The sequence below is a fragment of the Taurulus bubalis genome (genome assembly GCF_910589615.1).
Source record: "Taurulus bubalis genome assembly, chromosome: 8".
Lineage (NCBI taxonomy): Eukaryota > Metazoa > Chordata > Actinopteri > Perciformes > Cottidae > Taurulus > Taurulus bubalis.
The window spans coordinates 26,020,429-26,045,092 of record NC_136596.1 but is presented as its reverse complement, the minus strand read 5'-3'; the positions used below and the strand labels follow the sequence as shown (position 1 = coordinate 26,045,092).

At 44.8% G+C, this 24,664-nt stretch overlaps 1 protein-coding gene across 1 annotated transcript in view; it reads left to right on the top strand.

Annotated features, from left to right (window-relative positions):
- cacna1ba (calcium channel, voltage-dependent, N type, alpha 1B subunit, a) overlaps positions 1–24,664 on the top strand; it is a gene marked incomplete at both ends in the record, with an annotated part of 120,532 nt that overhangs the window by 37,968 nt on the left and 57,900 nt on the right. Inside the window, 2 exons of the mRNA XM_079221877.1 lie at positions 10,879–10,982; positions 24,505–24,620. Coding sequence (XP_079078003.1) covers positions 10,879–10,982; positions 24,505–24,620 — 220 coding nt within the window. The remainder of the gene's footprint in view (positions 1–10,878; positions 10,983–24,504; positions 24,621–24,664) is intronic.

Sequence of the window (24,664 nt, the reverse complement as noted above, 5' to 3'; positions counted from 1 at the left end):
ATTAATTATGTATGAGCTGTTGTGCTAGCATTGGGTTGAATTCCTTACTTACCATTTACTGTAGTTTTATATCTGTAGGTCTGATAACATGTAGTGTCTTTCCAGCAAAATAGGTTACAAACCAGTCTGGAAAGTGAATGTGAGCATAACCAGACTAGTCTCAGCATTCCTCGAGGGATGATTAGAGGCAAGCATAAGGAGGATGACTCACACACAGCATCAGCTCCCATCAGGAGCGCAGCACAGCAGCTTTACTGCTAGCAGGAAGCAAATCACAGCTCTTTACCATTTGCATAAAGTCCAGATTATATCATGCCAACGAAACAATAATGCAAAAGATTCAATTATTAAACAGCTAGTAGAAAAATAATGTGTGTTTTGCAGTGTGAGTTTGTCCTCATAGGCTTGAAAGAGAGCAACAGAAACAGAGTGAGAGAGGAGGGAAGTAGAAAGCAAACAATAGTAGCTTGGTTAAAACGGCATGCTAGATAGAGGATGCTGCATTGACGTCTAACACTTATACATAAATGTATTGGACAGTAGGATGGAGCTATAAATTAGTTATTTTTCTCCAATAGCAATAGTGTAAGCAGACTGAGCACAATGGGTAAATCTAGTACCTCAACTTCAACATGTACTGTATCAAACACCTCTTTTTCAGCAAGAGCCATTGAATATCTTTAATTTCAGTAATTGCTTCTCCATATACTTGTTCTTTATTGTTAATGTCTGGATTCAAATTTCCAACACACATAATAGGGATACACAGGAAACAATTTGTGCACACAGTTTGTAATGAACTCACTGTTAAGCCACCCTGTACTGTAGCCTACCCCTCTGAAGCAGTCTGATGTCGGTCTCTTTAGCTGCTAAATGCTCCACTATGTCCAGCAGCTACTCTCTGACTGAGTCTGTCTGCTGTTGGCTGCTGAGCAGGAAGCTAACAGTGGTTTATGGTGGGAAAAGGGTCGCCTATAAAAAAGGTTATTTGAGAGGACGGAGAGCACAAAGCAACTGTGAATCAAAAACTCCACCACCAGTTATTTGTATATGAATCTGAGCAAGGCACATTTACAGAGCAAGCACTCCCAGTCACCTGAACGGTTGTGATAATGACTTGTGTGGCAACTAACTGTGTGGTGCTAAGGCATGAATCGTGAAGAGGAATGCTTACATTTAGGAATTCTGGTGGCTAATTTAGGCACGAGAGTGAGGCGTTTGTGATAAGAGCTACCGTGGTCAGATATGTCACACAATGCAGATTGTATTAAATCTGGAGTAGACAGAGGCCGGAGTCTGAGAACCACCCTGATATCCTCCAAAAGCCCACAGATAGACATATTGTCACACTGGCACACCATTGAAGAGAGTTGCCGTTATGCATGCTCATTGTTGTTTGTGATGAGGTCAGCAATGACCAGGGCACTTTGCTTGAAGGAGGCCGGTGGGATCCTACTCACAGACTTCATGAGCTCCGCCGATGTCGATACCCTCTGAGCATGTCATGAATGACCGTGTCTTTTGACATTAAGTACGTCCCTTTGCTTGATTGAAAATTAAACCATAATACATCATACAACTTCACAGTGTGTTGTAGTAACGAAACACAAGTGCCATAGGGGATGGCTAAATTAAGGTACGGTATGAGAACCCTACAAGTTGTCCATTTTTACCATGACAATTTCTTCAAGTTTGACTTAAGTGAACCGGTAGAGGGCTTTTATGGTATTGTAGTTATTTTTATTACGAGAATTCAACAAGTAAACGTTAGATATTGTAATACGCGTAGGAAACAGAGGGATTAAATCCCTGATTCTACAAGCCTGATAATTAGCCTTCTTATATACAGTCTATGAGTAGAGGAAGGATAATTGAGGCCTGCCGCTATTACAGAATTTACGGTATTAGATTCCCCGTTGTTGTTGTTGTTGTACCACCACGCAGCGCTTTGAGTGGTAAGAAGACTAAAAAAGTGATCTACAAGTACAGTCCATTTCCCATTACTATTGAAAAAGCCAAGAGGATGAACTATGTCACGGTTTGGACAGCAACTAAAACTATTGACATAGCAGCCTGACAATATTTATCCGATTGAGAAGATTGTTTGAGTGAGACACGGTAATCAATGTCTTTACATTAATTGTTGAGCGGTTTGAAGTGGAATGAATGCTAATCGGATGAAGCCACTGCGGTGAGGCCAGTAAGGAATACGTTTAAGGATTTTCGTCGCTATGGCCTGCATGGATAGTTTGCTGGATTTAGTCGGAAACTGCATGGTGCCGATCAGGTTGTTTCCTGCAAAGGGACCTGGTCTAACCGGTGAGATTCCCAGGCAGGGAAACAAGAGGGAGAAGATGTTCTTGATCAAGACAAGAAAAAGGTATAGTGGATTTATACCAATCGCGTGGGTTTGTAATGAGAACACACGGACACTGGGTTGATGGTGAGCACGTGTAGCAGAAATATGAATGTACTGAAGGTAGAGAGACAATTATATTTAAAAGAGACAGCAGTAGGATGATAGGCTAACAAAATAGTTGTGTTGCTGTGCTATTGGATAGAAGAGATCAGCTGATCAGAACACAGGGCTCTCAAGTGTCACGCATTGAGCGTGACTGTCACGCATTTCGGTCTTAAGTCACGCCCTTCCGCCACACATCGTATTTCTCACGCTGAAAAAAAACTCTAGGCTATTTAATGTGCTGCAGCGTGCAAACATGACCTGGTCGCGCTGCCCTCACCATGGAGGAATCAAGCACGTATCCCCCGAATCCCCTGCCAATCAATAAAAAGAAATGGGCTACACGAATAGCCAATCAGAACGTATCTGTTGTATCTGGGTGAAATGTAATCCCGCCCCCCCCGACCGCACCTCCGTCCGGGGAGGGAGAGAGAGAGAGATGTCACTCTTACCTGTCTTAAAAACTTGAGAGCCCTGAGAACAGCTGATATGATTGACAGCCCTGAACAATGACAGCAAGGAAATTATGTGTGACTCCCTCCCAAGCACAGTCAGACAGCAAATGGTTTCCTTTACGGGTTTTTAATGAACTCTTCTTCTCCACATCGAACCGTGAAAACTATGCAATACAAGGCATCCAAACACACACAACCCACAACGTTAGCTAGTCAGCAAACACAGCATTGACAACAAACATAGTGCAAGTACACAACAAACGGACACAATACCGCGTTGGCTGCATGCTCAAAAAAGGGAATCCTCTAAACCTCTTTTACCGTCCTTCATATTAGTTATCTTCACCATGCTGAGCTACTTCACAGCACAGTGAGCACACCGGTATGGTGTGTTCAGGTACCCCTAGAAAACCCTGTGAGCTCTACCTCGCAGCTCAGCTGATGCTTCAAAATAAAAGTATTTTCTGCAGCCACCCAGTGATGCTATATACAAATATATGCTCTTAAGGCATTGATGAATGCGTCAGTCGTCATGTCATCAAGCATCTCTATGTGTATTGCTCTTGAACATAGACAGGTAAGCAAAAGAAAAATGCCCGCGTAGGTGAACGGAGGACTTGTTTCCGTTCTATCTTCAGGTAAGTTACCCATTTTCTGTTCTTCAGTACATCTTCTGTATTTTCGACACTTAACACATTTGAAGATGTGTGACGATACTGCACTGCTGCATCCCAGGATCCACAATCCATTAGCTCGCAGTTTGTTAACAGTCATTCCACGTCCCTGATGATGAACTCTTTCATGGAAGTGCTTGATAAGTAGGTTTGATATGTGACTGTTTTTTGGAAGTATTGCTGGATGCTTCACATATGGGTGTAACGTGGCTTGACTTAAACGTCCTCCCACTTTTAGGATCCCTTCTTCGTCCACAAATGGACATAACTTGTACAGCTTGCTGTTCTTTGTCTTACATATTACTTTCTTTCCTTTCAAGCTCTTTATCTCATCTGGGAACGCTTCTTCTTGAACTAGCTTAATGATAGCAAGTTCTGCTTCTTTTCTTTCTTCCAGGCTTGTACTTTCATTGGTTCTTTGCTTATCAGCTTTACGTTCTTTAACTCGTTGTTTCAATCTGGCAACTGCTTGCACTACCCTTGACCAGTCAGAAAACTTCTCAAGGTGGTCCAAAAATGATCTGTTCTCCCATGCTTTAGTACTCAACACAAGAGCCTTGTGAAGCTCAGGATCATCTTCCTTAACTTCTTCCACCTTGGGCGTCAGGTAGGTCCCTTTGCCAAAGAAACTTTGGTCCTGCGAACCAATTGGAGGTCTTGAGTTGCTCTGCAGTTAATCCTCGGGACGCATGGTCTGCCGGATTATCCTCAGATGGAACGTGGAACCATTGTTCAGGCTTCGTACTTGACTTAATTCTTTGTATACGGTTGGCTACAAACACTAGAAATCTTCTTGCATCGTTGTTTATGTAGCCGAGGATGACTCTAGAGTCCGTCCAAAAGAATTCTTGCAGGCCTTGGATTTCCAATTCATTGCGGAGCATGTCACTAGTGCGAACTGCAACTACTGCTGCACTGAGCTCCAGTCTTGGTATTGTTGTCACTTTGGTTGGTGAGACTCTTAATTTTCCCATTACTAGAGCGCAGTGGACTTCCTTGGACTCGTTGATGACTCTCAAGTAAGTACATTCACCATATCCGGAGGTGCTTGCATCGGAAAAATTATGAAGTTTATGACCCTTAATATTGCCAAAACTTGAAGGCAAGTAGCATCTTTTGATTTCCATTTCAGCTAGATTGGGCAGGTCTCTGATCCAGGACTCCCACTGGGGCTTCAGGTTTTCTGGAATTTCATCATCCCAGCCAATCTTTTCTCTGCACATTTGTTGGAGAATTTGTTTTCCAATAAGGACGAACGGTGCCATGAATCCTAACGGATCATACACAGAGGCTACTGTAGAGAGCACACCTCTTCTTAATTAACTCTTCTTCTCCACATCGAACCGTGAAAACTATGCAATACAAGGCATCCAGACACACACAACCCACGACGTTAGCTAGTCAGCAAACACAGCATTGACAACAAACATAGTGCAAGTACACAACAAACGGACACAATACCTTGTTGGCTGCATGCTCAAAAAAGGGAATCCTCTGAACCTTCTTTACCGTCCTTCATATTAGTTATCTTCACCTTGCTGAGATGTCTGTGTTTGCCGGCGTGAAAAGCGCGTGATGCTACCGAGACTTCACAGCACAGTGAGCACACCGGTATGGTGTGTTCAGGTACCCCTAGAAAACCCCGTGAGCTCTACCTCGCAGCTCAGCTGATGCTTCAAAATAAAAGTATTTTCTGCAGTCACCCAGTGATGCTATACACAAATACAAAATATACAAAAATGGAAAACCGTTACAAAATATTAAACCAACATAGTGGCAACAGTTACATTATGAGTGATCATGCATGAGGAGTGAATGGCAGATGGATGTGTGTCAGTCTGCTGTTTGCTAACTTGGATACAATGATTTCAAATCCCCCATTAGTCAGATGTATCAGGTGTTCATCCATAATTAGTCAATATGGGGTGTAAGGGTTGTGGGTTAAGATCACTCCTTCATCCAACCTTAGACCGCTCCTCTCCTGTCTTCTGGATGCCGGACAGACTGGTAATGCTCTCTGACCACTCTCACCTGTTTTGGCTGAATATGATTATTGGATTCTCTGATTGAATTGTCAAGGTAGTTGTGGCTGCTGTCTCATTTCCTGCCGCTGTGGGACCGGGTTGTGTACTCTTCATCAGAGTGTCCATCCATTATGGCCTTTGTGCTATAGACAAATTCACAACACAAAAGGCTGTGTCCACATGGGATACAGATACTGTAGGAGCCAAATGGGATCACACTTTACTACTAAATATGTGCACTGGGTGGTGCTGTTCCGTGTTCTTGGATTAGCTATATATGCAATCAGAACACGAGTGACGGCAGGTGTTAGACCCCGGAAAAGGGCAAATGGTTTTGACCGCTTTACGATAATGCCGGGCTTCGAGCTACACAAATGCACGTCTTACCGTGTCCTACCATTGTTGAAACAAAATAAATCATATTATTCCATACAACCTGTCGTGGATCCCTGAATCAAGACAAATAGAAACAAACGGATCAAGGCACAACGAAGGAGCGCGTCAGCCAGAACCATCCGGAGGGAAAGGCACCTCAGTAGCCCAGGTAAGGGACCGGGCTCCTTTAAGAACAGTCAAAACCTTGGCTCTAGAAAGAACTTTGTTTGGGAAACTTCGGCACGTTTGGGACGTACCGGAGGAGAGTCCAGGACGAGGAGCGCTGTCGAGAGCCGTTTGGATTTCTGGTGTGTGGAGGACGGAGCCGCGCAGTTTGGAGGACGGAGCTACATCGCTAATGCTACAGCGGCTGCGGAGCACCGGAGCAACGCAGGAGGTAGCGCTTTACTGTTTATGGCCATTTACATTGTGTGCACACATAGCGGGACAATAAACCCCAATGCATTGGCTGCCGAAGCGGTCGGACAGAGACTAAAGACTTTTGCGTTTTACCCAGTGTGGCGGTCTATTGACAATTTATTATGGAGAGGCGTTGACGCGGCGTTGGACGAGACTCTTGGTACTCATGCGCTTGCCGATAAATTAGAAACATTGCAAAATGGCAGAAAAGCGAAGTTAACTAAAGCAACGGCCAAAAGAAAAGAGATACAATGTTGTATAGCTAAGGGTGACAAACTCCAGGTACAAGGCGTTCTTAGAGAGTTAATTGAGGTGTGTGAGGAAGCAGAATGGATGCATAACTGTCTGTTGAGTAGGCTACTATGTGAAGAAAGGGAACAACATGAAATGTGGTTTAAAGCGAAAATGATGTTCAATGATTAATGTGTTGCTGATACAAACATGTGGGTTGCATCCAAGGTGGGAAATGTGTGTGGAAATGGGGAGGGTTGTATTAATCCGGATGACAGTGTTACCAATATTGCTAGCAAACACTCAAGTCAGAGGAGTAGCAAAAGTGGTAAATAAAGTTCTACCTCTTCTGCGACGATAAAGATGGAGGCAAATAGAGCTGCACTGGTCATTCGCGCGGCAGTTTTAAAGGAAAGCCATGCTTTGGAAGAGCAACAGCTGAGGAGGAAAAGGGAGCAGTTTAATTTGGACACCGAACTAGCTGCTGCCACCGCTATGTTGGCAGTATTTCAGGCCTCTGATCGGGAAAGTTAATTGCAAGGACCCTCAGACGGCATGGCTTCCTATTTCGAACGTGGGAAAAAGGAAAAGGGAGTTCATCAACAGCTTAAACCCTATGGCAAAGGAGTACAAGCCAAAAGGAAAGGAGCAAAACGACATGACAAAATTGCAGTTGCCACAAGATAAGCTACTGACAAGGGATGTGCGACCAAAGGAAACGGAGCACAAATTAACAGCTTCCCAGTTAAAGGACGAAGAAAGGCATTCCACAAACCACCATCGAATCAGTCAAATTCCGCCTGCAGACATACTTGGCATCATGCACAGGCAAAATGAAATAACGGCCGTGCTGGTGCGCCAGCAGCATTCATCAGCTCTGCCACCACGAGATATTCCCACATTCGAAGGGGACCCTCTACAGTACAACACCTTTATTAAAGCCTTTGAACAAGGAGTGGAGGAGAAGGCAGGACGAGCGGATTGTTTATATTATTTGGAACAATTTACAAGAGGACAGCCACGAGAGCTGGTGCGAAGCTGCCAGCATATGGCTCCGGAGTGTGCATATGCAGTGGCTAAGGGTCTTCTCCAAGAACACTTTGGAATTCAGTATAAGATTGCAGCAGCATACATGGAAAAGGTTTTGTCCTGGCAAGCAATAAAAGCTGAAGATGGTAAAGCGCTTCAAGCCTATGCCTTGTTCTTGCGTGGTTGCTGCAATGTTATGGAGGAGCTCCAGTGCATGCAGGAACTGGATATGCCTGTACACATGAGAGCCATTATGTTGAAGTTGCCGTTCAAAATGAGGGAGCAATGGAGGACCACAGCTCATGGGATAATGGAAACCACCAACTACAGAGCTCACTTCATGGATCTGGTCGCGTTCATTGAGCGTTGCGTCGGAATTCTTTCTGACCCTCTGTTTGGTGACATACAGGACACATCAACTGGTGTTGCCAGGACAAGGTTTATATCCCAGCCCAGCAACAGAGTGAGGGGAAACATTGTTGCCGCCACAGTAGCCTCTATGGACCGGCCTGAGGAAGCTAGGAAACCAACAGCAGATCACGGGAAGACCGAGAAATCTGGATACCTTTGCTGTACCCAAAACCACTCATTGGAGGAGTGCAAGCATTTCAATGGAATCGCTTTACAATAATGCCGGGCTTCGAGCTACACAAATGCACGTCTTACCGCTGATGAGAATTCATGAGAATTAATCTGAGCTGTGTCTGTGTGAGGAACTCAATGTGTTAGTTTGGGCAAATATATTACACCTTTCCACATAAAGTTACAGTACTTATTATAGACAGTCAGGATATTATATTGCCAAAACGCATATGTGAGCATATCGTGTGTTAAAAGATCACACGTTAATGGACAAGACTTGATTAAAATTTAAACTTTTTTACTCATCCCGTCTCACCCGTAGTGAAGCTAAAAATAGAGTAGTCGCTTTTAAGAATCATCTTCTGGTGAACACACAGTAGTCATCTCTATAATTAATGAGGAGAAACATAAACGGGCATAAACAATCATGGCAACCAGACTCTTGGTCATGCTGGATACACAGTCTGGGTCAACACGACCCAACAGCCTCTACATTCCATGTCAACTGAAAAAAGCAGTCAACTTAAAATATATATAATTATTTTCAGTCCTTGATGTTATACTGTATGGGATAGTTTTACCATCTAATTACAGTGAGCTGCGTAATACCTCTCTTGTGTGGAATAGTTCAATAAATGGTAATGAGACTTCCTTTATCTGAGAAAACAACAACAATCTATAGATGCGAAATAACACACAAATGATGTGAAGGCATCACAATGGAAGTAGTAATCAGCGTGTGAGTGGTCGCTGTAAAGAGTCTTGTACACATAAGTAGAGCAGAAGGCCCTCAGGGTGGACGTCACAATGAGCCTCAGATTGTGACTGCTGCTTCTGTCATTACTGCCTCAACAGCAAACACGCTCATCTCTCCTCCACACCAACGCTAATACCTTTTTCATACACATCATCAACCTGTTCTACAGGATGTGGCTGTGGAATGAGTGGGACTGCTTCATCGGATCATCGTCGGATAAAGAAAAGATAATTGTTTATTATTAACAGATTGATATGTGATGATGAAGTCTTGACAGAGTCTTTGGCTCTTGGACTCTACAGGAAGATTGTAATTGAGGGCCGTCTGCCGCGATCAGCAACAAGATAACCCCCCCCCCTGTGGAGTCCAGACCTGGTGGTGGTGGCTGATGATGATGATGGCTGATGATGCTAATAGAATGATGAGTTGATGAAGCTGAAGGAACTGGGCGGGGATGGGGAGGTGGAGGGGTGCGTTACAGCAACATGAATGAACTGAAGGTAGAGAGACAGTCATATTTGAAAGACAGCAGCAAGATGATAGGCTGCTTGTTTCGTTGTGCTTATTAGATGAAGGAGACCAGCTGATAAAACCTTCTTTAGCCCAGCCGTTTTTTCAAAACAACCTGGGTTATCTCCTTGCTGTTTGAATAATTTCAAACAGAACACAGGAAAAAAAAAGACTTTCAGGATTAATTTTTACTTTCAAATGATGCATATGGTTGCTTTTCTTTATACTATAAAATAGCACAATATGTTAACACTTTCTCTGAAAAGTTTGATTTTGATTAAGTGAGGTAACATATTTGTAGTTATTAATTTAGTACAGAAGTTTAGCCCGTTCTCCAAAATCGACCATTTATGATTAGTGTGTGATATTGCCATTTCCTCATGTAACACGCTATTTATTTAACTTTATATCACTTATGGTGTTCAATACATCCACATACAGCAGTAATATACACTAAATCAAAAAAAAATTATGCTTTTGCCCTCAAATCATCATAAAATATTGGCAGATAAACTTTTTTTTCAGTTATCTGCCCCTAACTCTACCATTCTGAGGCCGTTTTCAGACCAATACCCTCCTTTGAATCGTGCGAGCCTAAGTCCTTTAGAAGGCCATGTGGAATATTGTTTTCATCAACAAGTAAGTTATATTTCAGTTTTCCCGCTGGAAAGAAAATATTTTGGCTGGATGCAGTGCTTGATATGTGGCTTAGGCTTTGTCTTACAAGAGATTTGGTTTTGGCAGATTCTGTAAATTGTAAGCTTTATAGAATGGTGCTCTAATCGTGTGTAGCATCAAGCTAGAGTAATTTCCATAACTTGGGGAGCTCTCTCTCAAGTCACTGTTGAGTCCTCTTAAGTCATACTTATGGTTTATGATGATATTTGTGGTTGAATTGTGTTTTAAACATTTACAATTGACTTGTATGCTCTTGTAAGGCCAGACTGTGACGTTTCCTTTTTCATATGAAGACAAGTAATCATTTATTATGAACATAAAGCAGAACAATAGTTTCCATGTTCATGTATGTTTCTGTGAGTTTCTTACATCTCACATGGCAATAAATATGTAGTTTGTAGTTGCATCATTTTTTTTGCTAATGTAAGGTGCTCATTTTACTTTGCTCTGTTTTTAATACTCTCTTGATGACAACATTTTCAAGTAGCCACTGCGCTGCACTGGGAGACATAGCATGTGCCTTTTAGTTTATGCTGACTCAATCCAACATACACCGCCTACATATTTTCTCCTGTTTGAGACAGAGTAATGGAGTAGGAAGGTCAGCGAGTATTGAGTCCTTTATTACAACACAACACTGTTAACAGTCCTATTCTTTGTCTCTGCGTGTTTATGTGTTTAGGCCAACGATGCTTCAGGGAACACGTGGAACTGGCTGTACTTCATCCCCCTCATCATCATCGGTTCCTTCTTCATGCTTAACCTGGTGTTAGGTGTGCTGTCAGGGTGAGTACAAATGGGAGGATGACTGGAGCATTTCAAGAAATGTTCTTTACATTTGAGCAAGATTTACTCTTTACCTGTTGGGCCGTGTGATGGCTCTATTTGCTCAACAAAAAACTAACTGAGAATGTGAATAAATGAGAATGTCATACATCCACGATGATGCTGTCTGTCTGGACGGCGTTATGAGCTGTAACTGCCATATGAGAGCAGAGCAGAGTGGCGGCTGTGAATTCTCCAGTGTGGGCATGCTCACATAACTAGCATGCACTGAAAGGCACACGGCCAGACGGCTATAGGAACATAGGAAGTTTTGATATCCACACACAGAGAGAGAGAGAGAGATACTTAATGTTCTGCTTAGGTAGAGTTATTGATAACATAATATGTTCAGAATGTTATATACAGCTCCTTTTTGGTACACCATTTTGTACCACAAATATTGTTGTTTTAATTTATACTTAGAAATCAGCTTCTAGACTAGCAAAGGTTTAGGGAATGTGTGTGTAATAAACTTGTATTTCAATATCAAGTTAATATTCTGTTGAATTCCATAGTAAGATAGTTGTAACACACTTTAACAATCTGATATCTGCAGTGGAAGTGGTAGTGTCATGTCACCTCTTCATAAATGTGGACATTTATAGAAGGCTGTGTGAAGAATTGACTATAGCTGGCAATAGTAACTGGACATTAAAGAACAAATATGGCAATCATTACAAGTATACAGCACATTAGACATAAACCACTTCCACAAACATGTTTATGAAAATACGTAATGATACATAATAATGCTTATTTAGGGCAGAATAAATCATACAACTATAAAATAAGAAAGACTGATTCAGCAATTGTTAGTTGGCGGAAAGGATCCCTGTTGTAATAGGTGACTTTCCACTATCAGTGCTAAGGTGGAGTTGTTGATTGGAACAAATGGTCCAAAGCTATTGGACAACATAACATAGCCCTATGCAGTAAGAACCCTATTGGGGTGGGTTGTAAATGGACCACTGAGAAGTGGTGGTAATGACAGCCGGTGAGGCTGTCCAACAAGACGGAAAGCTAACTTTCAGGAAAGCTATCATCAGCTTGCCTAATAACTGGTATATTGCAGAGCAGAGACTTCCTAAAAAGGAAAATTAACAAAGACCAACTGTACATGCGTTCCTACATTATTTCTTTGAGAACAATTATGCAGAGGAGGTCCTGCAGGAATAATTAACACAGCCACGAGGAAAGGTTTGGTACAAACCACACCAAGTTTTCAAGAAGAGACAAGTAAAGTGTTTTTTTAACTCCGGCCAGGTGATGGGACTGAGGCTTTCTGACCCGGCACTGTGGGATACACCGGTCCTGGAGCGTAAACGTGTGTCCCACGGTGATGACGTGACCGTGGTCTGGGTCAGAAATAACGTCAGCCAGGGACTGAGGCGATGCCTGTCAGTGGCACGAGTGTTGAGTATGTTTTATAGTTTGCTGTCACACATACATATTATTGATTATGAGTATCTAGCTATCGCCTGGATTGGTCTACTTACAACTGAGGTGGCGCGTGCCGTCTCAGGACCTGTAGTTAGTGACAAGCTGGCTAGCTAGCAAACAAGTCACAGCTAGCTAGCTAGATACTCATAATCAATAATAAATCCATAATATGTTTGTGACAGCAAACTATGAAACATACTCAATACTTGTGCCACTGACGGGCATCGCCGGCCATCACCATCATATGTTCTTTCTCACTTTGTGTTTTGTCTATTTCCATTTTCTGTTAAGAAGATAACGAAGTATTTTGTTAGCATTTATAAACGTGTTGTAAAGCATAGATAGTCCTCACTTTAGATGGGGTCACACAAAATACTTAACTAATACTTAACTAACGACTAATAACTAGCTGAATTAATCATGAATTGCAGTATTAAAACACGACTATGAAGCACATGTTAACCATGAGTGCATCATCTATAAGTCCTTAATAATTGGTTTGCAATATAAATTACTTAATTGGTTTGCAATATATATTACTTTATTTACAAATGCGGAACCCATCATTTATAAAGTATGAAAACACAATCATTAAACGCATAATCAAGCTTATTAATCAAGAATAAAACATGTATATCTGTGTTTATGAATTGCATACTAATGATTTACTAAAGAAGGTGTTCATGTTGGAACAATGCTTCGTAAATGATGAATTAAGTGTTTACTCATGTGTTACTAATGCTAAATAGTGTGTAGTTATTATATAGTGCTCCCCTTTTATGTCGACAACTGCTTAAAATCAGTGGCCAACGATTCTATGGCCCTCCACCTGGTAAAATACCTCATGCATTATGCAAGAAAGGTGGGTATCAGCACACTCAGTGGGTAAGCAAAATGTGTTGATTAGTTGTTAACATTAGTTGTTAGTTGTATATAGCTTCTATTTTTACACTTTTGTAATGGGTTTACATGATTGATTCTCGATAACAATTAGGGGCTGGTGTGTAACCGCATTTTAAGTTCATGTCTATATATGTCATTTCCAGATTTGTTTCATATTTGTGTTTGCAAACAAAGTGTGCACCCCGTCAGGTTAGGAGGGGACTCCTATAAATTGGTGGACATGGCACACAGTGAGGTGGACAAAGCGGGTTACAGCAGGTTTTCACAGGGCTGAGGTCAAAGACGGGTTACAGACCTCGAATGGTTCGATGAACCTGGGTGCCAACTTCTTTGCCTTCACTCGCAAGGGTATGTCCCTGGTCGACAGCCACAACTTCTGGCCAACCTGGTAGATGGGGGCCTTGGAGCGGTGCCGGTTGGCCGCTGCGGAGTAACGGTTGGCTGAGCTGAGGAGCGCAACTCTGGCCTTGGCCCAGGTACGGTGCCAGCGGCGGGCGAAAGCCTGGACCGAGGGGCAGGAAACCTCCTTCTCCAAGGCCAAGAACAATGGAGGTTGAAACCCGTAGGCACACTGGAACGGGGACATTTCCAGTGGCAGAGCTGGTCAGGGTGTTGTGAGCATACTCCACCCACAGGAGCTGCTGGGACCAGGATGCTAGAGTTTCGGAGACCAAGCACCGTAGAACTGTCTCCATCTCCTGGTTCTTGCGCTCAGTCTGGCCATTAGACTGTGGGTGGAATCCAGATGACAGGCTGGCTGTGGCCCCGATGAGTGTGCAGAACTCCCTCCAGAAGACTGACGTGAACTGAGGACCCCGGTTGGAGACTACATCCGTGGGAAGACCGTGAAGCCGGAAGACATACAGCAGAACCAGCTCAGCAGTCTCCTTGGCCGAGGGAAGCTTGGGCAGGGGCACAAAGTGGGCCATCTTGCTGAACCGATCTACCACCGTTAGGATGGTGGTATGCTTGTTGGACAGCGGGAGACCGGTCACAAAGTCCAGGGAGATGTGAGACCAGGGCCGATGAGGCACAGACAGAGGTTGCAGGAAACCAGCGGGAGCCTAGTGGGAAGGTTTGTGCCGGTTGCAGACAGGACAGGCGTTGACAAATTCCCGGGTGTCCTTCTCCAGAGTAGCCCACCAGAATCTCTGCTGCAAGGCATCCCTAGTACGCTGGCTCCCAGGATGGCAAGTGAGCTTGGAGCTATGGGCCCACTGGAGGACCTCGGACCTCAGGGTCTGGGGAACGAATAGGCGGTCAGGGGGACAGGAGCTCGGCCCGGGCTGGGCCTCCAGGGCAGACTTGACTCTCTCCTCTACCTCCCAGGTGATAGAGGCAACCAGAACAGGGGCAGACAGGATCTTGTCAGTGCAAGGGGTGGAATCCCCCTTGTCCACAAACTGGCGTGACAGGGCGTCCGGCTTGACGTTAAGGGTTCCGGGCCGGTAACAGAGGGAAAAGTTAAACCGGGTACAAAACAGAGACCATCTGGCTTGCCGAGAGTTCAGTCTCCTAGCAGACTGAATGTACTCGAGGTTCTTGTGATCAGTCCAACACAGAAATGGTAGACTGGTCCCCTCAAACCAGTGACGCCACTCCTCAAGGGCCAGCTTAACGGCAAGCAGCTCTCGGTTCCCCACGTCATAGTTCCTCTCTGCCGGTGAGAGCCGCCTGGAAAATAAGGCGCATGGGTGGAGCTTCTGGTCACTGGCAGACCGCTGGGACAGGATGGCCCCCACCCCTACATCGGAGGCATCCACCTCCACCACAAACTGTCTCTCTGGGTCGGGGACTTGCAGGATGGGGGGCCGACATAAACCGGGCCTTCAGGTTCTGGAAGGCCTCCTCAGCCGAAAGTGACCACCGAAACTGCACTCTAGATGAGGTAAGTGCCGTGAATGGGGCAGCCACGGTGCAATAGCTGCGGATAAATCGCCGATAGAAATTGGCGAACCCCAGGAATCGTTGCAGCTGCTTACGCGAGTCATGAATGGGCCAGGACGTCACCGGTGACACCTTGGCAGGGTCCATCTGCACGATCCCCTGTCCCACAATGTAGCCCAGCAAGGAGACGGAAGAGGTGTGAAACTCGCACTTCTCTGCCTTCACAAACAGGGAATTCCTCAGAAGGCGTTGGAGGACCGATTGAACATGGTGGATGTGCTCCTCTCGGGACCTCGAGAAAATGAGAATGTCATCTAAGTAGACAAATACCTGCTTGTTCAGCATGTCTTTCAGCACATCGTTCACCAGGGCCTGGAAGACGGCTGGGGCATTAGTCAGACCGAAGGGCATCACCAGGTACTCATATTGTCCAGTGGGGGTGTTGAAAGCTGTCTTCCACTCATCCCCCTCTCGGATCCGGACCAAATGATAGGCGTTACGTAGGTCTAACTTGGTGAAGATGGTAGCCCCTCGCAGCAACTCAAAGGCAGAAGAGATGAGTGGGAGTGGGTAGCGGTTCTTGATGGTAATGTCATTGAGGCCCCTGTAGTCAATGCATGGCCTAAGTGACTTGTCCTTCTTCCCTACGAAGAAGAACCCCGCACCTGCAGGTGAAGAAGAGATACGGATGATCCCAGCAGCTAGGGAGGAACTGATGTACGCCTCCATGGCCTCTCTCTCAGGTGCCGATAAGGAGTAGAGGCGGCCCCTGGGGGGGGGGGGTGCCTGGTTGCAGGTTAATGACGCAGTCGTAGGGACGATGTGGGGGCAGGAATGCGGCCTTGACCTTACTGAATACCTCCCGAAAGTCATGGTACTCCGTAGGCACTCCTGACAGGTCCGACGCAGAGCTGGGGCAAGCTGACTGCTGAGGTGCAGCAGCTTGTTTCAGGCAGATCAGATGACATGATGCATTCCACTCCATGATGGCCCCTGTGGCCCAGTCGATGTGGGGGTTATGGCGGCGGAGCCAGGGGTGTCCCAGGATTAGTGGATGCTGGGGTGACCGCAGGATAAGAAACCGAATGGTCTCCAGGTGGTTACCAGACAGGAGCATATGAACTGGTGTGGTCTGGTGAGTCACTGTCCCCAGTAGGTGGCCGTCCAGAGCGTTAGCAGGAACGGGGCATGGCAGCGGTACCCGCTCGATACCCAGCTGATGGGCTAGGTCCCCGTCAATGAAGCTGTCAGCACCAGAGTCAATAAACGTAGATAGGGTCTGTGATCCATTCGCGAGTAGCAGCTGAGCGTGGAAAAGGGGTCTTTGGTTGGGAGAGAGTCTTGTGGTTCGCCTCACCAGTACCTCCCCTGTTACGGGCGAGCCATGTCTTTTAATGGGCACCGGGATACGAAGTGACCAGCCTGGCCACAGTACAGGCAAAGACCTCCCCGGCGACGGCGCTCCCGCTCCTCGTGGGTGAGACTGGTGCGCCCTAACTCCATGGGTTCAACCTCCACTGGTTGAGAGGCCGAGGTGATGCTGGTGGCTGCCGGAGGAGCTTGACGTCGGGTGAAAGCGTGGCGATCTGTCTCCCCTTTGCGTCGCTCCTGTCGTCTTGCCTGGATGCGTCTGTCCACTCAGGAAGTCAATTCTATTAAGCCATCCAAACTGGCAGGCAAATCAAAAGAGATCAGTTCATCCTTAACATACTCCGCTAGCCCAGTCAAGAACACCTCGCACTGTGCTGCCTCGTTCCAGTCGCTAAGGCGTGCTCTTGTTCGAAACTCCAAGGCATAATCCACCACAGTCCGGTCTCCCTGACGCAGCTCCGCTAGTCCCCCGCTTGGATCTGGGCCCTTGGAAACCGCCCCGAAAACTTTACTAAGCTCCTCAGAACACAACAGGAACAAAGAGCAGGCCGGCGTGCGTCTCTCCCATTCAGCGGTACCCCACAGTCGCACTCTGTCAGTCAGGTTGTTGATGGTGAAGGCTACCTTAGCCTCCTCCGAGGCGAAGGTATGGGGCTGCAGAGAGAACAGGATGGAGCAGTTTGTGATGTATGGGTTGCAGCCCTCAGGTTCTCCAGCGTAGCGCTCCGGGGTACCCACACGAGGCTTGTGTGTTGGCACAGGCGCCGGTGAGACCGGAGGTGGAGAGACCGGAGGTGGAGAGGCCGGAGGCGGCGCAGCGGCTACCAGCTGGGTCAGGGCTGTTGTCAGTTGTAGCATCTGGGCGGTCATCGCCGTCATAGCCTGCTCCTGGACTGCTGCGTACTGCCGTGTCTCCGCAGCGAAGCTGACCATCTGCGCCTCGTGCTGCTGGAGGGCATTCTCGATCCTCTCGAACCGGCTTGCTGCAGAAGGTTGTGCTGGGTCCATAATTGGCCAGATTGTAATGCAACGGTTAGAAGGACTAGGACCCAGAAGCACGACTCAAGAGACAGAGGTAGCAAACTCAGAATCCTTTACTTCACACAACAACACTGGAGAGCTTGGTTCCAAAACACAAGACCATCTGGCAGGGGACAAGTGCAAGTGAGGGGACCTAAGTAGTGGAGACTAATGAGGGAATGTGCTACAGGTTAGACGGGGATGGGCCAGGTGCATGGAATGAGGGCTGACGAGGAAGGAGTGACTGATGAAGGGGGCGTGAAGCAGGATCCGTGGCATTCACAGACTCTCAGCACAACACCGCTCTTGCTCTTCGAGCCCCCAGTGTACTTCCGGGTTCCAGAAGTGCAATGCGTCGGCCGCAGCACCGATGACGTCACGACGCATCCCAAGACCGGAGAAACCCAGCCTTCCACATCTGTCCTTTCAGAGGGCCAGGTCATATCCCACCCCTCTTCATCCCACCTTGTAATTTCTTTGCCCCAGACTACCAAACCGTTCACATTCATCCCTCCATCCCAGCATCCTTTCCCTTTGTTGCTTCTGCCTTTCACACCTCGGCAAACCTTTGGCCAACTCCTCCCACCTTGACATTGGCTACCTCAGCCTCACAGGCCGCTCCAACAGGAATCCATGGAAAATGGCACAGCTACAGGAGCAGCTCGTGGTCGGGTGTCTTGCCCAGGGAAGCATCGAGGTGGACTGGCGGAACCAGGGACTGTTCTTGGCCCCTCGACCCAAGGTCGGAGACTCATGAGCTTCAAGCTTCATGAAGTCGGATTCAAGTGGTTGTTTTCCGATATCGTTAGGGTTGGAATAGATGTATGTGAGGTACGCGGGGGAAGACCAGTGGCCGAGGAACCTTAATGATATCATCAAGGTTCCGACTTCATGAAGCTCATGAGTCTCCGCTTCTCCAGGTCGGACTGGACGTCAGTGGTCCATCCATCATTCCATGACCTACTCTACCCTTCATCCCTTGACCCCTAACCCTTGCCCAACATCTTTTCATCCCTCCACCCTAATCGCTACATCCCTTCATCCCTCGATCTCCATCTCTTCATACATTAACTCTGTTATGTTGTAGAGAGATAAGAAGTCTTTTGATGCTCCATGTCCAGCCTTGACCCACTCACACATAGCCATGCTACTCAAAGGTCTCCATAAAGATGAACCACACTCCACACCTAAATGTTTGCACCTCCCTATAGACCTCCTATACCCGAGTCGGGGCCATTCATTCTGCATCGGTGCCTCCACCGCTTCAGGTCTAGGAATCCCAGACCACATCATTAAGATACTTGGTCTTTCCCTGCGTAACTCTCCTACATCTGCGCCAACCTGAACAAGATCAGAACACCGACACTCATCTTTATGAAGCTATCTCTTGGAGACTCTGCACCACCAGAGCTTCTGAAGAGACAGTCCCCACCCACAAGTCTCCACTCCCACCATTCCCACTAACCACCGGACGCCAATGGTCTCTCATCGCATCCCTCCAACCTACTTTCTATGTCCCCTTATACCCTTCTCATTCCTTCTCCTCTTTATCCCTTCATCCCTTGACACCCACCCCGCATCCCTTCCTCCCTTGACCCCTTTCCACTTCCTGAATCTAACCCTATATTTCATCTTCATATTTCAACCATTCATATTTCAACCATTTGAAACCCATATCGCTATTAGCGTGGTCTTTGTTTGTGAAGTTTGCATGAAGCTAGTGGTTGTGTTGTTGCAGCAAAGGAAAATGCCAAGAGGAGAACGTGAGACTCTGTGCTGTTGACTGAGATCACTCTGAGCAGCATTGGGAATTACTTGTATATCCAATATTTGAATATAGCTTTCTTTTTCCAATTTCAATGTGTTGCAAGTAGAGCTACATTTTGGACATGGGCCTCATATGGGCTTTGCTGTTCTGTCTGCACTCCAACTCTCAGCCTCTCTGTGAGACTGCTGTTATTCCTGCATTTGTTTCATCTTGCTGAGCGGGTTAACCCTAACCCTAATGGATGGATAAACACTAAGCTTTAATCATCTTCACTCTTCTGTGGTTTTATCTTAACAACATTAATTTTTGAAATAAGAACGGTCCAGCTGGCTGCTTTGCTCTTGCTGATATGGTAATGTTTCTCCTTGCTGGTATTTGAGAGACTGACCCAACTTTCAAGTCCCGTTTTTAAATATTTCTACGGACAGGCATCTTCATTTCAATGTTTGCTTCCTCCAGCTTGCCATTAGCCACTGTCATACATTTACTGTACATCCATACAGAGAGAAACACATGACCAAAGTTTAGAGGGCAGGTACTCTTTAGGTAGCCCCTCCGTAGCTATATTGTCCTCTTTGTTTACTGCTCTTTTAACAGAAGTTGTCAAATGGCTTTGCAGTTACTTGGGCGGTGTAAGGTCACTGATGCTGTCTGGCAGGGGTATGCGAGGGCCATGCCATTGTTTAAAGGCCACGATCTGAGCTTCAGAGCAGGCAGGAGAGCAGATACATGCAGGGTTGAGAGGCTGCAGACCCCCATGGAAGGTTAGGGCCATTCACTCAGCTTTCATCCCATCAGTGTGGGCAGGCAGAGAAGAGGTGGCTACTTTAGCATTATTAGCATTACCAGGCCAAACTATGACGCGCTGATGAATTTATAAAAGTAAACTAGGACTTGAATATATTTCTAATAGGTGGCACTAAATATACATTGCATCACATTTTAGATAACTACTTGACCTCTATTGATTACTAGTCGATAAAAGCATTTACTTAAGTCGATTAGGTATACATGGCAGAACCAAAATAGAGTCAGTGCTGAAAATTTCAGAAACGTTGGTAAGAATTGTACTTTTTGTGTTTTGTCTAATCTGCAAAGAAGTGATGAAATAATATAATGTTAGAAGTAAGGATGGGTATCGTTTGGGGTTTTTCCGATACCGGTGCTAAACCAATACTTTTAAAACGATAACGGTGCCTGAACCGATACTTTTTTATTGCCAAGGAAATTCCTTTTCTTAAAATTGAACAATATATTAACTGTTTAAAGTATACTTTACATATAAATAAATAAATACATACAACACACTTGCCTTCAAACTACAGCTTCAAACCTTTTAATTTCAAACTATAAACAATATATTAAAAAAAAAAAAAAGAACAGACACAAGCATCAGGTGGCCTGATTGGGACCGTGTGCAACAGAACTCAGACACTGTTGGATTCTACAAACTGCTGCTTTACTGGACTACACGTCATCATTAATATCAACTGGGAGAGATTTGTTCCAGCAAGCCGAGGACGGACCTTCAAAAGCTCGTGCTCGTGTCTGCAGCGATCTCTGTGCGCGTGCTGTGAGTGTTGTGTGAGCGCTGGAAGCCCCGCCCCCTCGAGTCCCGCTCTGCATGCAGGCGGACGACAGAGAGTGGAGGAGTGCGCTCTGATCTGCGCTATTTTAATATTATCGATACATCAAAATCCTATCGTTTTTAATGTACGGGTACTGCGCTACCTTTTTAGTATATATATACCGAGCAACATTACACAGTAGTGTAAAAAAAAGAGAAGTATTTAAATCGGCTCAGGCACCGGAAGAAAGCACCGAAATCTGCGTTGCTTTTCGGTCCGGTAGGTACCGGACGTGTTGGAACCGGTGCCATATTGGCACCGGTTCTCGGTACCCAACCCTAGTTAGAAGACATTATGGACCTAAACATTAGTTCTAGACTTGGTACACTGGCACTTTTTTTTCTGGTCCAGAAACAATGATTGTCTGTAGTGTACCTGGTATAAAAGGATTTTCCACCTCTGGGTAAGGAAAACAGATATAAATAAAAAGTGGCATTTGTGTAATATTTACTTTAATACAGGTAAGTCTGTATTGGTAATTCCAAATGTTCAGTGATTAAACATACATTTTTGTATTTATATATATTTGTATCATTAATTAAGTGTTGAAAAGCCCACACCATCTGCCTCTGGCTGCAGAAGTGGTGCTGTGTGCTCCAACACGCCGCTTGACTGCATCCAGACAACAGCTTCATTTCCTGATTCTACTTTTGTTGAGTTGTTGTTGTCATGTCACTATGATTGTTCAGCGGTTTTGTCTAATCTATATTCACCTTCACCTAAGGCTGCAACAACGAATCGATAAAAATCGATTATCAAAAGTGTTGGCAACGAATTTCATTATCGATTCGTTGTGTCGCGCGATTATTACGCCGGGCAATAAGTCGCGGAGAAGAAAAAAAAGAGCGGCGCAACTGGCCGGCCAGCGTTTCTGAGATTGGAGTGAGACACGAGAAAAGCTGAGGTTGTGATGTTCTCAAAAATAGATCTTTGACAAGTCGAGTCTTGGCCAATCAGCGTCTTCATGTTCCTCAAACTTGTTTTTAATGGAAGCTAGTCAGCTTGCTATCGCGTTAGCTAACGTGTTTGGGTTGTGTATTGTCGTTAAAGTTACGTTATGTTCCGTTACAGTTCAGTCTTGCTTGTAAAAAAACGTAACGTGATGAAACATGCCGTCACCCCCCGGTCTGGTTCAGTTCACGCTGTCACACGTTAACGTTAAACCGGCACACCGGTGGATCTGGCTGCAGGTTTTTTTTTTTTTTTTTACTCAAAGTAGAATGAAGCAAATCATTGAAGATGTTTTGCACTGTCACTTCTGTTTTTGAATAAAGGGTTGGAAATGAACGCTTTTTTGATTAAAAACATTTTTTTATCCGATTCATCGAAAAAATAATCAACCGATGAATTGATTATTAAAATAATCGTTAGTTGCAGGCCTACCTTCATCCAAACCTTTTGCACATGTTTAAATATTCTGTCCACACAGTATGTATATAAATATACACTGTGTTGTACGTATGCAATGCAGTTTGGTTTGATGATGATAATGTGTCTTCCAACAGAAGTGCAGTAAAGCATCTTTTTGAGGAGAATCGGGGCGCTTCTGTACACATGCATATTTAAAATGGTGACAGTGATTTCATTTAGTGTGATCTGTGGAATGTTTATGTTTGTGCTCCAGCTGGCTTATTGAATGTGTGACGCAGTGTGAAAGTTTAGCTGTAAGCTGCTATAACATTGGGAAGTCACATACACACACACACACACACACACACACACACACACACACACACACACACATACACACGCATACCACAGACACACATATGCACACACATATGCACGCATTCACACACACACACACACACGCATGCATACCACAAACGCATACATAACAAGCACACACACACCACACATGCAGACACATGCACACCAAACACACACTGTACACAAACCGAAAACCAAACCGAACACATGGATTCACTGCACACACATTAAAGTGAGAAAGATATGTAGATATGTATGAAATTAGATTTTGATACCCTGGCACTACACACACACACACACACACACACACACACACACACACACACACACACACACACACACACACACACACACCCATAGGAAGGCACACAGCCACTGCAATGCAGAATAGAGCTCCCCTCTGCTGAGTGGGAGACACACAGCAGAGGGGGAGCTCAGTTGTTTCAGTAGTTTCTTTCTCTCTCTGTCTCTTTTGCTTCATTTTCTTACATTTCCCAGCTCATTTAAATTGACAACTGCTTTATTTGCATGACATAACCATAACCCATATATTATAAAAGCAACACGGTGGCAATGGAGATTATCTTATCAGCTTTAGCTATTGAGTATCATACATAATGTAATATTTATGCCAAATATTGCTATTGGCTTGAATAGGGATCAAATTTAACACCGCAATCAGTGTTTAACTTGATTAGTCATTTCCTCTGTAAGTGTATCATTAGCTGTTGGGTTCTGTATACTCTGTGGCTGTGTGACTTAAACAAGGGACATTAAAATCACAGCCACAGGTTGCTTCATAACACAGACTGGAGTTAGAAGATGACCCATGTGTCACTGTTGTCTGCCTGCACCTCTGTCAAACCTCAGGCCGTTAAAAGTATCATTCTGGTGTGTTACAACTTGACTATTATTTTCATACTTTGGTCCCAAAGTTCATCACTAACACAATATTCTTAATTGCATTGATTTAAAGTTTTGACCAGAACGGATAGAACTTATTGCACATCTTGAGTCAAGTAAGTTTCAAGTCAAGTCCTTTCTTTTTGAGTCCCAAAAATCATTCTGTGGCCTTCACCAGATAATATTTTAGAATAACAGTTACGATGGTAAATTTACAGAAATAATAAATATGTGTTATTACTTTCAAATAAACTGATCAAGTGCATTCAGAGATGTTAACTTAACAGCTTTCTCATAGATTCTATTAACAAGAGCCTGGCAACAGATATGTATGCCTTTATCAGTTATTTTAGAAAGCGGACAGGAAATGAAGGAAGACCAATCCTGGTGGTAGAAGCTCCGCCTCTTGGGGATTGTAGTTTTTATGTACTGGAGTGCTGTGGTGAAATCTAGACTTTGAAATACAAAAATGATATACAAAATGAGGACGTTTCCTCACATGGGGCTTCGAGAAGCTTGAGCCATCATGAATCAGAGATCTCCAGATCTAAAAGAAAAGCAAGCACCTCAAAACAAAATTAGAACAAAGGACTTACAGTGTGGGGATAATATTTAAATGTTCCTATGCAAATTGTGCATGTTCCTGAAAAGGCCTTTTTTGGGGACTGATGTTATACAATTACAATTATTCATAATTTCTACGCCAAATGTTTCCACGTCCATTGTTTTTGTTGAGTCTCAACATCTGACAGCATCCCGTTGTTGAGTTCCATTCCACAATAACGTTGACTCACTGACTCTGTCTTACTCGTGTGTGTGTGTGTGTGTGTGTGTGTGTGCGTGTGTTCTACAGGGAGTTTGCCAAAGAGAGAGAGCGGGTGGAGAAGAGGCAAGACTTCCTGAAGCTCCGCAGACAACAGCAGATAGAGAGAGAGTTAACTGGGTACCTGGAGTGGATTTGCAAAGCAGGTCAGAAAACAAACAAATATTTGAATCAAAAGTCTTTGCTGTAG